Here is a 14,130-nt window from a genome sequence, read left to right on the forward strand (position 1 = left end):
GTGAAACCCCCAAAATGGCTGGGGACGGGGCTCACTGGTTGAGAGCCCCTGGGTTCAGCCCCAGGTACCCCCCCCCCCAAAAAAAAAAAGACCCACCTTGCCCAGCTGCAGGTCGGAGATGGAGCAGGCGTCGATGAAGGCCTGGGCGATCACGGAGAGGCAGGCGTCGATGTGGTCCGTCTTCTCGATGTCGAAGACGAACTGGGGGTTCTTCAGAATGTTCACCCAGAACCGCAGGGGGAGGCTGCGGAGGGGCAGGGGTGGCCGTGAGCCCACCAAGTGGTGGCTGGAGGGCAGCCCCAGGGGATGCGACTTGGCTGGGCCCCTCCAGGATGCTGCAGTCCCCAGGATGGGTCACCTTTGGGAACTGAGGTTTGGCTCTCCCTGGCCAGCTGGGGTGGCTGGTCCACCCTGTGGCCGCCTCTGCCCGCTGCAGAGTCCCCCCTCCGCCCTGGCTCTCCCTCTGGAGCCTCAGCCACAGCCTGGTTTCCATTAGAGGCCTCCCCTCCCCCAGCCCTGCCCCGCCCCAGCCCCAGGCCCCGCCCCAGCCCCAGGCCCCGCCCAGCCTCAGGCCCCGCCCAGCCCCAGGCCCCGCCCAGGCCCCGGCCCCGCCTAGGCCCAGGCCACGCCCCCAGCCTTGCAGGAAGTGCAGAGCAGAGAGGGTGGGCGGGGCCTCCACCCTGAGCCTCGTCCTGGAAGGCCAGAGAGCTTCTGACACTCTGCAGCTCAGGGCCACCCAGTGACACAGCAGCCTGGGGCATGGGGGTCCTGGGAGTTCTGAGAAACTTCTGGCACTGCTCAAACCCTGCTGGGTCATTAGCATTTGGGTAAGGATTTCAATAAATTGCTGGTTACGGGGAGACCTCCAGCTTCAAGGAAAGGCTACAAACTGGGTCTGGGAACCAGAACATGCCGGGTGGAGCCTGGTTCTGCCATCCCAAGGGCTGTATGATGGGGGGCAGGGAGCCTCTGGGAGCCTCGGTGTCCTCTTCTGTCAAATGAAGTTGATTCTGTTTGCTAACCCAGGTGGAGCGAGGGTGAGGATGAAGGCACTGAACACACACTGTTCCCCGGGAGCTTTTCGAGTGAATTCTCACAATGAAGGGGGGTTACTATTGTTGCCCTAGTTTTATAGCTGGGCAAACTGGAGCACAGAGAGGTTAAGTCACTCACCCAAGATCACACAGCTCAAAAAATGACACAGTAGGCATTGAACCCAGGAAGGTGGCCTCAGAGGACAGGCTCTGAGACCCAGAGCCACAGCTCTGCCCCAACGATACGGTGAAGTCTACACAGCCCTCCCCCTGCCCCCGCCTGCCTGTTGGTCTTCCAAATGTGCAGGGTGTCCGGGTCCGAGATTCCCCTCTTCTCGGCCTGCTCTTCCAGGAAGTCGAAGAAGTACTTGACGGCCAGCGGGGGCTTGTCTTCCCGGATGCTCAGAATGGCCTTGAACAAGTCATCCAGAAACTTCTGCAGTGTGCCCTGTGGGGGGTGGGGGGCCACGATCAGCCAGGGGCACTCTCAGAGCCGTGGGCCACCAGGGCAGCCCGTGCATGGTGCCTGGGGAAGTCACGTGACCTCAGTCGGGTCCCATAGTGGAACCTCCCGGGGGGTGGTGACAGATCCTGGGTCCCCAGCTGGGAAGGGGAGGGGCCAGGATTTGCACCCCAACCTTGGCACTACAGCCATGTGGCCCCCATTTCCTTCTCTACTGCCCCACAGGGGGACAGGGGAGCATGCACAGCGGACCCCTGGGAGCTGGGGAGGGGACACTGAGGCGGGGCCCACCTTGGTGGACAGCAGGCGGGTCAGGTAGATCTCGGGGAGCACCTTCTTCCTGTGGCTCTGTCTGTGGGACTTCTTGGGTTCCGCCAGCTCATCCGTGGGCACCACCTGGGAGGTGGGCCGTGGTCAGTGTCCGGCCATGGCCACGGGGGTGGGGCCCTGGCTCTGGCTCTCTGCACATGGGACTCTGACGTCCACTGATCCTGGGCGCATCCCCAGCTCCCTCAGCCCAGCCCAGCCCTTCCCAGGGCCTGGGAGCCATTTCTCAGAGGCCCAGGGTGGCCCAGAGCCAAGGCCACGCCCAGCCAGGGCCAGGCTCCCCGGAGTCCAGGCTGGACACTCACCAAGTGGAAATACTTCTCCGTGTCCAAGTCTTTCACTGCGAGAGGAGGAAGCACAGGATAAATAAACCAGAGGGGACAGCAAGGCCGAGGTCCCAGGACCCTCCGCTCAACCTCAGAGTGGACCCCAGGACTCAAGAGGAGCCCCGATTCCCAGAATTGGCAGCTGGGCAGCGAGGCCCGAGGGCGCACACAGGGGCCGGTGGCACGAACACAGCCCCAGACCCAGAGAGGCCTGCCAGCTCCCCTCCGCCTGGCCCCTGCCCAGGCCACATCCCGAGCTCCTGGGCCGGCCTCCAGCTGCCCACAGGCCATCGGCCTGCCAAGGCCCGGCCACAGGAGGAGTGGGTCAGAGGAGCCTGGCCCTGCCCTCCAGCCCTACCTCGGCCCAGGGTGTTGTCCTTCTTGTCCGACAGGCTCATGGCCAGGGAGGCCCCTTCAGGGATCTGATGGGAGGGGAGAAGCTGAAGTCAGAGGCCGGGAGTCCAGGGAGGGAGGCAGGGGAGGGGCGGGGCCGCACCTTGTAGTGGGCCAGCGTGTTGAGCTTCTTGCGGCCGTCCTCCACCACCGAGGTGTCGTCCAGGTCACGCAGGATGTAGCTCTGCGTGCTCGAGGCGAACCATTCTGGGGGCAGAGGAGCCGATCGTCAGGGTCAGGGCGGGGAGCCAGGACCGGGAGGCCACCCAAGAAGAGGCCTCTCTCACCCTGGCTGGGCCACCCGAGGCAAGCCAGGCCCCTCTCTGAGCCTCTGTGTCCTCATCTGGAAAATGGGGAGATGGTATACAACAAAGGTACCCGGGAGTTGTCACCAAGCACACGCTCAGGAAGCGTCCCCACTCCCCAGGGTCCTTAATGTTACAACTCCTGAAATAAAAGGTGTCACCTGCACCAGAGGCCACACAACCCCCATGACTCCCACTGTCCTGGGGATAAAGGGAGGGCCTAGCTCAGTCCAGGACTGGGCACAGTGTGAGTGGCCAGGGACGCCCCATAGTTTTAGGAGCCTCTCTTTGTGGCATAACTGAAACTCCTATGCACCCTTCAAAACCCACTCTGAGGTGCCCTTCTGTGGGAAGCTCCTCCCACAGGCTGGTGTCCAAAGCTCGCTCACACCGCAGGGTCCGCATCCCACCAAACCAGAGCCGCTTTCTCTTGGCAGCCTAGTCTGCCATCGTGGGTGTCCTCAGGGCCACTGGTCATGCACATGTGCTCATTTGAAGGGGACTGTCTGGCCAAGGCCGAAGCCTCCAGGCACCCAGGCCCCTGCGCCCACCCCTACCCCTGCTCCTGCCCACCAAGATCCACGTCCTCGGCCCGCGGCCACTGCGAATAGGGCACGTTCTTGCAGAAGGCTTCCAGAATTTTCTCCTTCACTTGTGTCAGCGTGTCGGTGTCCATGGCTCGCACGCTCAGCGAGTCCATGCCGCAGCCTTGGAAGGACACGTTCAGGTTCTGCAGAGACGGACAAGGCAAAAGGGACAGGGGTCAATAGATTGTCACCCTTGCTACCCAGGAGCCCAGGCAGGAAAGGCTCTGTCCTGGGAGGCTGCAAGGCTAGGTGAAGACTGGAGGCCAAAAATAAATAATAATAAAAAAGAAAGACTGGAGGCCTGGACCAGCCCCGCCCAGGACTGGCAGGCCCCGCCCACACGGTCCGTCCACTCGCTCTCCCTGCCTAACCCCGCCTAAAGCAGGCCCAGCACCACGTGGTCCCACCCGCCCCGCCCACCATTTGGCTCCGCCCACATGGCCCCGCCCCGGCAAGCCCTGCCCACACAAACCGCCCACTAGTGCTCCCTGCCTAACCTCGCTTAAAGCAGGCTCAGCACCCCGTGGCCCCACCCACCATTTGGGCCCGCCCACATGAAGCCCCGCCCACATGAAGCTCCGCCCACACGCGCTCCCTGCCTAACCCCGCCTAAAGCACGCCCTGCACCACGTGGCCCCACCCACCATTTGGCCCCGCCCAAGGTCCCGCCCACTGCTTGGCCCCGCCCCACCCCGCCCACCAGGCTCACCCTTGGCTTGGCCTCTATGTTCTCCCGCAGCAGCCACTCCTCGTTGAGCGTGTAGCGGGCCTTGCCCGTGATGGCGTCGATGGAGCCCTTGTTGATCTGCTGCTTGATGGCGCACAGGAGCAGGAAGAATGGCTCCCCGACCGTCTCCTGGGTGGGCACAGGGCTGTCAGGGGTCAAGGCCCCGGGCCATCCTCCATCTCCCAGCCTCTACATTTTGGCCTCACCCCATCCCATCTGGGGGCCCACTTGTCCCCAACACCTCCTTTGGGACCCCAGTGCCCAGGCTCACACCCCCTGTCCAGTGTCTCTATGGACCGGAAGTTCTTTTGCAGGGACCAACAAGCCCCCTGCACAGCTCCATTGACACTACTGAGGCTCAGAGAGGGCAAGCCATCTGCCCAGCATGGCCCAGCTAGTCGTGCATCCACCGAGTCCTGAGCCCGTGGCTGGCCCTACCTACCCAGCGGGGACCTCCCAGGGTGAGGCGAGGTGGAAACAGGACCCAGAGGTGTTCACAAACGGCCCCCATCAGAGCCTGGAGCCTGTGCTGTCTGCAGCCCCCCTGCTGCGGACCCCCATTTTATTGTGGGCACCCGGCCAACAAGGGACTCGCTGCCACCCACAGTCTCCAGCTGATTTTCCAGCGACCCAGCTGTTCCATTTACGTGGACATTGAAGTAAGAACGGTAAGTGTGTTTGAAAAAACGTTAAGTACATTTTAAGCAGATTTGGCAACGACTGAAGGCAGCGGGCCAGCTCTTAGTCCAGAGCCAATTCTCCGGATCTAGGGCTGGGAGCCACCGATGTCCCATTTTGTAGAGGAGAGAACACGCCCAGAGAGCAGGGACAGACCTGACTGAGGCCACATAAAGTGGCCAGGAGAGCTAGGTCCAGAGCCCCAGCAGCCCCTAGGGTCCACGTCTGTCCCATCCCATGCTTCCTGCTTCCCCTGAGAGGATTCACAGACTCCAGAGGCCAGAGGCAAAGGATCTGCTTAACCAAAGGTAACCAAGGCCCAGAGAGGGCAGTGACCTACCCAGGGTCACACAGCTGGGTTCTGCCAAAGACCAGATAGAGACCCAACACAATTAAGGGCCTGGTTCTGGGCTCTGTCCAGGTCTTTGCCTTTTTCCCATGAACCCCAGCTGACCCTGTGGCCTCTGCCCTTGTAAAGGCAGCCGGATGGCAAGACAGGACCAGGGACTCCCATTCTGCAGAAGAGTTCTAACGGGGGTTCTTTTGCATTTCAATTTGCGATCCTCCTGCCTCAGCCTCCCGAGCTGCTAGGATGACAGGTGTGTGCTAGGAGGACAGGTGTGTGCCACCGGCTCCCGGGCTCCTTCTGGGCACCCCTTTCCATATCTGCACAAGGGCTAGGAGAGTCCCTCCTGACCCGGGGGGCGTGACTTCCGGCCTCCCCTGCGCAGGCGCGAGCGGCCTCACCCGCAGGCAGCTGTACATGCAGATGGACATCCAGTTGGTGAGCATCTTCTCCACCACCGACTCGGTGCGCCGCAGCATGAGCTTGGGGTTCTTGGCGGCCGAGGCGTCGATGAGGTCCACCAGCAGCTCCTTCATGATGCCTGTATAGTACTCCAATTTGCCGTGCAGAGCGATGGTCAGCAGCGAGGCCAGGCTGCACCTGCGGGGCCCTGGGGTGTCAGCCGGGGATCGGCCCCGGGGAGTCCACCCCGGTGGGTACCCATGCCCCGGGGCCTGACCTGTCCCGCACGACAAAGTCCTTCTGCTGCTCCAGGGCGTGCACGAAGACGATGAGGAAGTGCTTGTTGTTGAGCAGGGACGAGAAGAGGCTGATGCCCTCCTCCATGTGCGGCCGGCAGCTCTCGGGGATCTGCGGAGGCAGCGGAGGCGGAGGCTGCTCGTCTCCCAGTGCCAACGACGGGCGTCCCCGGGTGGCAGGAGGGACAAGTGGAACCCGGGGAGGGGCCGCCCGGGTGGGGACCTGGGGTACTCACGGTCCACTCTCCCAGCAGCGGGTGGGTCTCCTGCGGCGGGGAGCCACTCCCCTGGGGACTGAGGGTCTGCGAGGGCGACACGTAGCGCTCTTCGGAAAGGGAGGAGCACTGCAGAGGCAGATCCCAGGGTCCTCAGCGGCTGGACGCCCCCCGATGACCAGGCCAGGCTCGCTGGGCAGAAAGGGGCGCCAGCCTGGGCCTCTGCCGGCGGACACTGGCCTGGAAACCACAGCACCCAAAGGACCCGGGGGCCCTTTCTTTATTTATGCACAGGGCTTTGCTAAGTTGTTGAGGCTGGCCTCCAACCTCTGATCCTCCTGCCTCAGCCTCCTGAGGCGCTGGGATGACAGGCGTGGGCGAGGCACGGGATAGTTAAGCAGAACCCAGAGGACAGGAGACAACAGGGAGACCAAGGGAATGCTGGCAGGGAATCCTGGGAGTCCAAGTCACCCTTGGTGAGGGGAGGACACCAAGGAGGAGATGGGGGGGGGTGCTGGCAGCTGGTTCCCATATGGACAGATCCCCTCCCTTGGCAGGACTGCCGTGGACGGGAGTGCAGGTTTCACACTGCTCAAGAGGCCCTGTACTGCATGCCCTGGGTCAAGCTGCCCTGTCCAGGTTCAAGAGGGGTGCTCTGGCTAACCTTGGGGAAGAAGGTGCGGGTCACAAAGTGCTTATATTCCAGGAAGGGGATGCCCTGGCTGCGGTTCAGCTCTTTGGTCAGATCCGTCATGTCCGTCTGAAGCTCCGCGAAGCCTGGTGGACAGGCAGGGAGCTGTCAGCGGACTGTGCACCTGTCCCTCCGTTGGGACAGCCACCTGTCCCTCCGTTGGGACAGCCACAGGACAGCCTTTGCCTGGTGCCACCCACTGACCTTTGCGGATCTCCTCGCGGATCTGCGATTCCATCTCCTCCATCTGCAGGAGCGTCTTCTGCCAGTAGCGCTCGGCGCGGCGGCTCTTGGTACAAAAGACAAACAGGGCTGCGGGCAGCAAAGCATTTATTGGCACCTGCTGTATGCAGATCCCAGGCCTGGGGGTGGAGAGCTTCTCCCCAGGCTCCTCAGGGGACAGCGCTCAGAAAAAGAAATGTGCACGTATAAAATCACGGGGGCTCTCGGGTGATAAAATGATGTGATTTCTGTTTTCTTTTTGGATTTTCGTATTTTTCATTCTTTGTTCAATGACCAAGAATTACTGCTGAATTAAGATTTTTTTTTAAGGTACTGGGGATTGAACCCAGAGGCTCTCTACCACGGAGCTGCACCCCCAGATCTTTTTATTTTTTATTTTTTATTTTGAGCCAGGCTCTTGCTAAGTTGCTGAGGCTGGCCTCCAACTTGCAATCCTCCTGCCTCAGCCTCCCATCTACAGAGAGTTTTCCAAAGCAGTTGGACTATTTTACAGTCCCACCAGCACCATATGAGGGATCCAATTTCTAGACTACGTTATTTTACTTAAAATTTTTTTTTTAAGTTGTAGATGGACAAATGCCTTAATTTTGTTGGTTCATTTTTATGTGGTGCTGAGGATCGAACCCAGGGCCTCACATGTGCTAGGCCAGCGCTCTACCCCTGAGCCCCAGCCCCAGCCCCTACATAATTTTACGACGCCCTTCCTGGATGCCCATGTGCAGACAGGCCAGGGCCTGGGGGGCAGGTCTGCCCTCCCTGTGTCCCAAGCCTGGGACTCCTTACCAACCACAGAGAGCAAGAGCAGGACGCTGCAGATGACGATGGACACTATGATGGCGGTCTCGCTGCCCCCCAGCTGCAACGTGGCGAGGGTCTGGTTGAAGTTCCCTACTTGGATCTGCACAGAGGTAGGGAAAGGAATTGTAGTTTTCCTGGAATTACGTTTTGGCTAATGCTGTGTGCTCTTGGGCAAGTCACCTAACCTCTCTGAGCCCCCGTGATAATACAAAGATAACCATCTCTACCTCCTGGGGAGACTGACAGGTAATCTGAGATGACGCTTGTCAGTACAGGAGGCCATGACAATTATTAGAGCCTGGGAGGAGCAGGGAAAGATGGGCAGTTCACAGGGCCTGGCTCCTGTCCTTGATTATCTGGGACCAGGACAGCAGGTGACAAGACTTGACCAGGCAGGACACCAGGATTCTGAAAGCCCAGCTACCTCAGGGCCCAGCTGAAGCAAATGAGTGACACTGAGCAGGTCCCTAAGGTCTTGGACCTCCGTGTCCTCATCTGCCCAGGGAGGATCTGAAGCTCTGCCTTGCGTTGCTGGCCTAAGCTATTGAGCATGAAAACTGGTGGATGCTCAGGGAATGGTTGGGGCGGGGCCAGAGTCAGCTCCGCCTCTGCCACTCACCGTGATGGGCAGCTGCCCCTCGGCGGCGCCCAGGGACTCATTGACCGAACAGTGGATGACCCTCTCCGAAATGATCTGGATGTCACAGGCCACCTGGCCTATCTTGACACGGTACTCGTGGCTCTCGAGTCCCAGGCTGTCCTGCTCCTTCTGTGGGTACAGGAGGGACGCTGGCCAATGCTCTTGGCTGAGCCTGGCCTGCCCCCTCCCACCACCGGGGGGTCCCCAGGGGCTCACGTGGATGACCAGGGTGAGGGGCTCCCCGGGGTGGTGCTTGATCCACTTCTCACGCTTGGCTGTGGAGAACTGCGGGTTGGGGAGGTAGTCCAGGCGGAACCTGCTGCCCCGCGGCACCTCCTCGGGGTCCCCCAGCTCCTCGGCCACCGCCACCTCGTCGGCGTAGGCCCGCCCGTTGATGAAGAAGTCTACGGGCGCCGAGGCATTGCTCAGGGCCCCAGGGGACGGGCAGGTGATGAGGGTGGCATTGAGGACCTTGCAGAGCTGGCCCAAGGGTCAAGGTGAGGAATGCAGTTTGGACAGACGGACACCGGACAAACAGGGGTTGGGGTGAAAGGGGACAGAAAGAGACAGAGATGCCGCAGGAAGAGGCCTGGTCAGCCAGGGCCACCAGCTGTACCCAGCCCACCCGCCATCGCAGCCCCCGGGGGGTCCCCTCACCGTGGGCTCCAGGCCAATGTGGTGCACGGACATGGACACGTTCTGGACCATGTGGAAACGCTCGCCAGCCACCGTGATGGTCCTGCCGCCGCTGTGGGGGACAGCCAGACCCCCTCAGCACACCCGTGGCCCCAAGGAAGGAGGCTGGGCTGGGCCAGGGGCTGGGGCTCACCTGACGGGGCTGCGGCGGGGGCTGATGGCCGTGATCACGGGGTTGGGCATGTACCAGAAGGTGAGGTTGCCGCGCACGCAGCCCCTGCGCTCCAGGCGCACGCACACGGGCACCGGGGCCGCCTGGGCGCCCCCGGGCACCGTGCAGGTGATTCTGGTTTCCGTGCGCCTGCGGGGGACAGCGACATCAGCAGGGGACCCGCCTGGGCTGCCAATGTCTCAGCCCTATGCACTTGGCCTGGGGCCCGCCTTGTCTTCTGCGCCCTTAGGTGGGTGCCCCACCCACCTCCTCCAGGAAGCCCCCCCCAGATCTCACTCGGAACCCCAAAGTCCTGACTTTTCTCTGATCCTGTCTCCATGGGAGCTTCCTGTTTCCCTGAGGCCCGGGCCGGGCTTATCTTGGTATCCCCAGAAAAGCCTATCAATGAGGCATGGTACACAGTAAGTGCATAATAAAGACAGAAGTTCCCCCAGCTCCACCACCAAAAGGCTCCAGACCACGCCCCCTACCACTGGTCACACTCCTGGGCCGGCAATCACCATTTTAATTGCGGCTGCCATTTATGGAGCACCTACTGTATGCTGGGCAGTGCACTCCCTGAACTTAAAGACCATTCTTACGCTGAGCACCCCTGTCATCCCAGCAGCTCAGGAGGCTGAGGCAGGAGGATCACAAGTTGGAGGCCAGCCTCAGCAACTTAGCAAGGCCCTAAGCAACTCGGGGAGACCTTAACTCTAAATAAAATATAAAAAGGGCTGGAGGGGGCTCGGTGGTTAAACACCCCTGGATTCAATCCCTGGTATCAAAAAAAAAAAAAAAAAAAGATGTTCTTACAAGAAGAAGAGACTGAAGGTCAGAGAAGTGGAGGGGCTTCCCTAAGGGGCCATGGCTAACAAACAACCAGCTGATGTTAGGGACAATGACATCGCCCCCACCCACCCGTCCCCCAACCCCATGGGTCTCTCTAGTGGGAGGGGCAGGGCTGCTCTCGGACTTACACAAGCTCCGTGCAGGGGTCTGTGTCGTTCACCAGGACCTGGAGCTCGGAGCCCACGTGGAGGTCACTCCCATGGATGGTGATCCTGGTGCCCCCTGCCTTGGGGCCCATTTTAGGATCCAGGTTGTGGACCAGAGGCAGCTGGAGGCGGAGGGCAGGAGTCAGGTTCTGGCGGAGCGCGGCGAGGGGGCGGAGCGCGGCGAGGGGGCGGAGCGCGGCGAGGGGGCGGAGCGCGGCGAGGGGGCGGAGCGCGGCGAGGGGGCGGAGCGCGGCGAGGGGGCGGAGCGCGGCGAGGGGGCGGAGCGCGGCGAGGGGGCGGAGCGCGGCGAGGGGGCGGAGCGCGGCGAGGGGGCGGAGCGCGGCGAGGGGGCGGAGCGCGGCGAGGGGGCGGAGCGCGGCGAGGGGGCGGAGCGCGGCGAGGGGGCGGAGCGCGGCGAGGGGGCGGAGCGCGGCGAGGGGGCGGAGCGCGGCGAGGGGGCGGAGCGCGGCGAGGGGGCGGAGCGCGGCGAGGGGGCGGAGCGCGGCGAGGGGGCGGAGCGCGGCGAGGGGGCGGAGCGCGGCGAGGGGGCGGTCGGTGGGCGTGGCCTCCTTACCACATAGGAGAAGCGCTCCCGAGACCTGCCCTCCTTGGAAGCATTGACCGTCACCACGTCTGAGAAGGCCCCTGGGGCTGGCCCCGTGGCACACACGATCCTGGAGGGGGACAGGCGCGCTCAGAGGGTGTGACGGTGCCCCGTGTCCTCCCACTCTCAGCTGGACCTGGCCTTGGGCACCGTCCACATTGAAATAATGAACAGTCCCCTTAGCCTCTCGAGGGCCACCTGGAGTGACCACTGTCCGGGGATCACCCCACCCCAGGCGTTCCCACAATTCTGCACCTCTGAGAGGACAAGGGGGACCAGGAGGACTGTGATCAGATCATCTGGTCACCTGATGGGCTTATCTGCAAGGCCTCCCCAAGAGGAACTCTAGCTCATTCCTCGGTTCCAGAACATTCTCTAGAGGGACTCTCCCACCAGGAGCCCCCCGAATTTAGCTGCAAACCCATCATTCTCATCAGAGCGGGCTTGTGTGCAGAGGGGCTGGCCTGGCCTGGGGAGCCCGGAGGGCTTCCTGGAGGAGGCGGCGCAGAGCAGGAACCGGAGGGAGAGAGGAGCGTCCCAAGCAGAGCCAGGCAGGAGGCACAGCGGACCCGCTGGACGCACAGTGGGACAGAGGAGGGCGGGGGGCTGGGGACCCTGCCACTCACTCCTCCGACACCGTGTATCTGTCCGCCAGCGGCTCACAGGCCACGCTGCCGATCCACACGCCGTGGGCCACGTCACTGAGCCGCCGGCCCAGGTTCCTGCCGCGGATGGTCAGCAGGGTCCCGCCATCCAAGGGGCCACTCAGGGGCTCGATCTGCCAGGAGACCAGAGACAGGAGTGACAGGGGCTTTGAGGCTGGGACACTGACAAATGGCCCCTCCCACGGTCCCACACAGCCACCAGGAGGCAGGGCCACCCAGCACCATTCATTGCTTAGAGGATACAGGGGCTCAGAGAGGGCTGGGACTGCGGGTCACCTGGCCTTGAGCATGACTGACGCCACTCAGCTCGGGGATGCCACTTAGGGGAGCCTCCTGGGGCACCCTGAGGCCAGTTCCCAGGACTGTGTCCGAGCTCAGGAGCCCACATCGCAGCCAGACGCTGATTGGACAAGGGGCGGGACCTGGCCTCGGGTAAGCCAATCAGAATCCTTCCCTGAGATTTTTCTTTTCTTGCAACGGGTACAAGAGTTATATGAGGGGCCTTGATTGTCACCAGACCTCCCTTGCTATTGCTCACGGGTCACTTGCATGCACGTGCCTAGGGGTGTCTCCCCAGCCCCCCAGCCCAGAGATGCAGACCCAGGCTGGGCGCAGGCCGGTTCTGGGGTGCCTGTGCCCCCTGGTGTGCTTACCGCACGGATCTCAGGTGCGGGGCAGGAGCCGGGCAGGGGCTGCAGGGGTCCCCGCAGGCGGCAGCCGTCGCTCCACACGCACAGGTGACCCTGGTCCTCGCGGCCTAGGCACTGGGAACAGTCGGGGCTGCCCATGGCACAGTTATAGACCACAACTGCAGGGGACAGTGAGGGAGAACGGGTCACCCAGAGGCAGGGGCTGCGTCCCAGATCTGGACCCTACGAGGTTCTTGGCACCCCTGAGCCTGGCTGAACTCATCGCTCCTTAGCGTGACCCCATCAGGTAGAGCCACTGGTTAACACCATTTACAGATAAGCACTCAGAGAGGGGGAGTCACTTCCCCAAAGCCACACAGCCTGACCCTGGGGGAGTTGGGGTTCACAGCCAGGCCCACCAGTGGGCCTCCTGGAGGCCAGGAAGGGCTGAGCCACATGGGCTCTGGGAGGCCAAGGCCTAAACTTCCAGTACAATAATAATAATAATGATAATAATAATAATAATGGCACCATCAACGTGGGGGGCAGCTACACCCCAAAACTATTCTCACGGCTTTGCACCAGCTCAACAGACCCTCGCTGGGCCTTCTGTAGAGGGGGACCGTGGGGTTCAGGAAAGAGCCTCCATGGGTGTGGAGACGCGGCAGGGAGCCCACCTGTTATGGGGGGCTCGGGGTTGTCCAGGAACTGCGAGGGCCGCCCCTTCAGTTGGAGGCTGAGGGGAAACTCTTGGGTCTTCAGGGTCGTGTGCAGCTGTGGGGGGAAGGGGAGAGGGCGGGTGGGCGGCTGCGTCTTTTCTGGGGGAGGGGGACGGGAACCCAGAAGAGGGCAGGGTGGGGAGGAAGGTCTCCCCGGTCCCCTGGGGGAGGCCACGCCACTTACCGCCACTTGGTTGCAGCGTACAACTGAGGCGTTGAGCCAAGTGGCCTCGAAGGTGTCCTCTGGCCCCAAGCTGCACTCCAGGGCTGCCCCCTGCGGGAGACGGGGACGGAGGGGCCTGAGGACAGCCAGCCAGTGTCCCTCTTCTCCAACCCCGTCACGACATCCCGGACTGTCCCCTGAATGCTGGCCTTGGTCCCATCTCAGGTCTGGGTGTGGCTGCACCATCTCCCAGAGGGCCCCTCATGTCCGATGTTGGGGGGACCAGGAGCCCACGCACGCCTAGGGTGAAGCTGGCCTTGAACTCTCGATCCTCCTGCCTCAGCCTCCCAAGCCTCTGGGGTGACAGCAGTCTTTGGACTTAGCATCCTCCACCTCTGCCCCACAAGGCCAAGCCCCAGACACCCCTCGACACGCCTCCACCTGACTCTTCTCCTGAGCCAGCCCTCTCTGTTCTTTGGCCTGGGCAGCCTGTCTCCCTTTGGGCCACCAAGCAAGTCTTCAAATGCCACCTCTGCTATGTCCCAAGCTGTGTGATCTCCTACAGGTTGTTCAACCTCTCTGAGCTTTATTTTTTCCTAGCTGTACATTGGGGGGTGGACTTCCCTCCCGTTGGTGGGGAAACTGGAGATGGTGACTCTTAGGGGTCTGCATGCTCTAGGTGCCTAATATGTGCTTGTTGTGATGGGTATACAGGAAGTGCTCAATAAATACAGCGGCATCGATAACTAGCTAAGCGGGTTCTGTGTGCACTGCCTGAGCCCCTGGCCAGCCTCAGGCGGGTCTTCCTGTTTATGTCCCTGTCGCTGGCAGATGTGACACCCTGCAGAGAACAAGGTCAGTCGGTCCCTTTCTGGGGTCACAGTCCGGAAGCGGAGGTAGGGAAGTGGCTGCTGGCGGCCAAAGGCTCATTTTGTCTCCTGCCCTGAGCCCAGGGTGACCTGGTGACAGCAGAGCCAGGGTCCTAGGGCTCTCCAGGACACAGGTCCCAAGTCGGGGACAGCTGCAGGGCCCGG

The 14,130-nt window shown here is 62.1% G+C and overlaps 1 protein-coding gene across 1 annotated transcript in view; it reads right to left on the reverse strand.

Moving 5' to 3' along the window:
• Positions 1–14,130, reverse strand: part of Plxnd1 (plexin D1) — a 36,048-nt gene that overhangs the window by 2,922 nt on the left and 18,996 nt on the right. Inside the window, exons 10-33 of the mRNA XM_034636008.2 lie at positions 13,118–13,207; positions 12,892–12,988; positions 12,239–12,393; positions 11,547–11,698; positions 10,891–10,990; positions 10,299–10,438; positions 9,301–9,468; positions 9,129–9,219; positions 8,688–8,951; positions 8,451–8,600; positions 7,817–7,931; positions 6,995–7,102; positions 6,764–6,876; positions 6,121–6,228; positions 5,866–5,996; positions 5,588–5,786; positions 4,145–4,291; positions 3,422–3,578; positions 2,647–2,750; positions 2,509–2,572; positions 2,130–2,164; positions 1,789–1,893; positions 1,319–1,482; positions 97–244 (exon numbers count right to left, since the gene is read on the reverse strand). Of these exons, the coding sequence (XP_034491899.2) occupies positions 97–244; positions 1,319–1,482; positions 1,789–1,893; positions 2,130–2,164; positions 2,509–2,572; positions 2,647–2,750; positions 3,422–3,578; positions 4,145–4,291; positions 5,588–5,786; positions 5,866–5,996; positions 6,121–6,228; positions 6,764–6,876; positions 6,995–7,102; positions 7,817–7,931; positions 8,451–8,600; positions 8,688–8,951; positions 9,129–9,219; positions 9,301–9,468; positions 10,299–10,438; positions 10,891–10,990; positions 11,547–11,698; positions 12,239–12,393; positions 12,892–12,988; positions 13,118–13,207 (3,105 nt within the window). The remainder of the gene's footprint in view (positions 1–96; positions 245–1,318; positions 1,483–1,788; positions 1,894–2,129; positions 2,165–2,508; positions 2,573–2,646; positions 2,751–3,421; positions 3,579–4,144; positions 4,292–5,587; positions 5,787–5,865; positions 5,997–6,120; positions 6,229–6,763; positions 6,877–6,994; positions 7,103–7,816; positions 7,932–8,450; positions 8,601–8,687; positions 8,952–9,128; positions 9,220–9,300; positions 9,469–10,298; positions 10,439–10,890; positions 10,991–11,546; positions 11,699–12,238; positions 12,394–12,891; positions 12,989–13,117; positions 13,208–14,130) is intronic.

This window comes from Marmota flaviventris, chromosome 20 (genome assembly GCF_047511675.1).
Source record: "Marmota flaviventris isolate mMarFla1 chromosome 20, mMarFla1.hap1, whole genome shotgun sequence".
Classification (NCBI taxonomy): domain Eukaryota; kingdom Metazoa; phylum Chordata; class Mammalia; order Rodentia; family Sciuridae; genus Marmota; species Marmota flaviventris.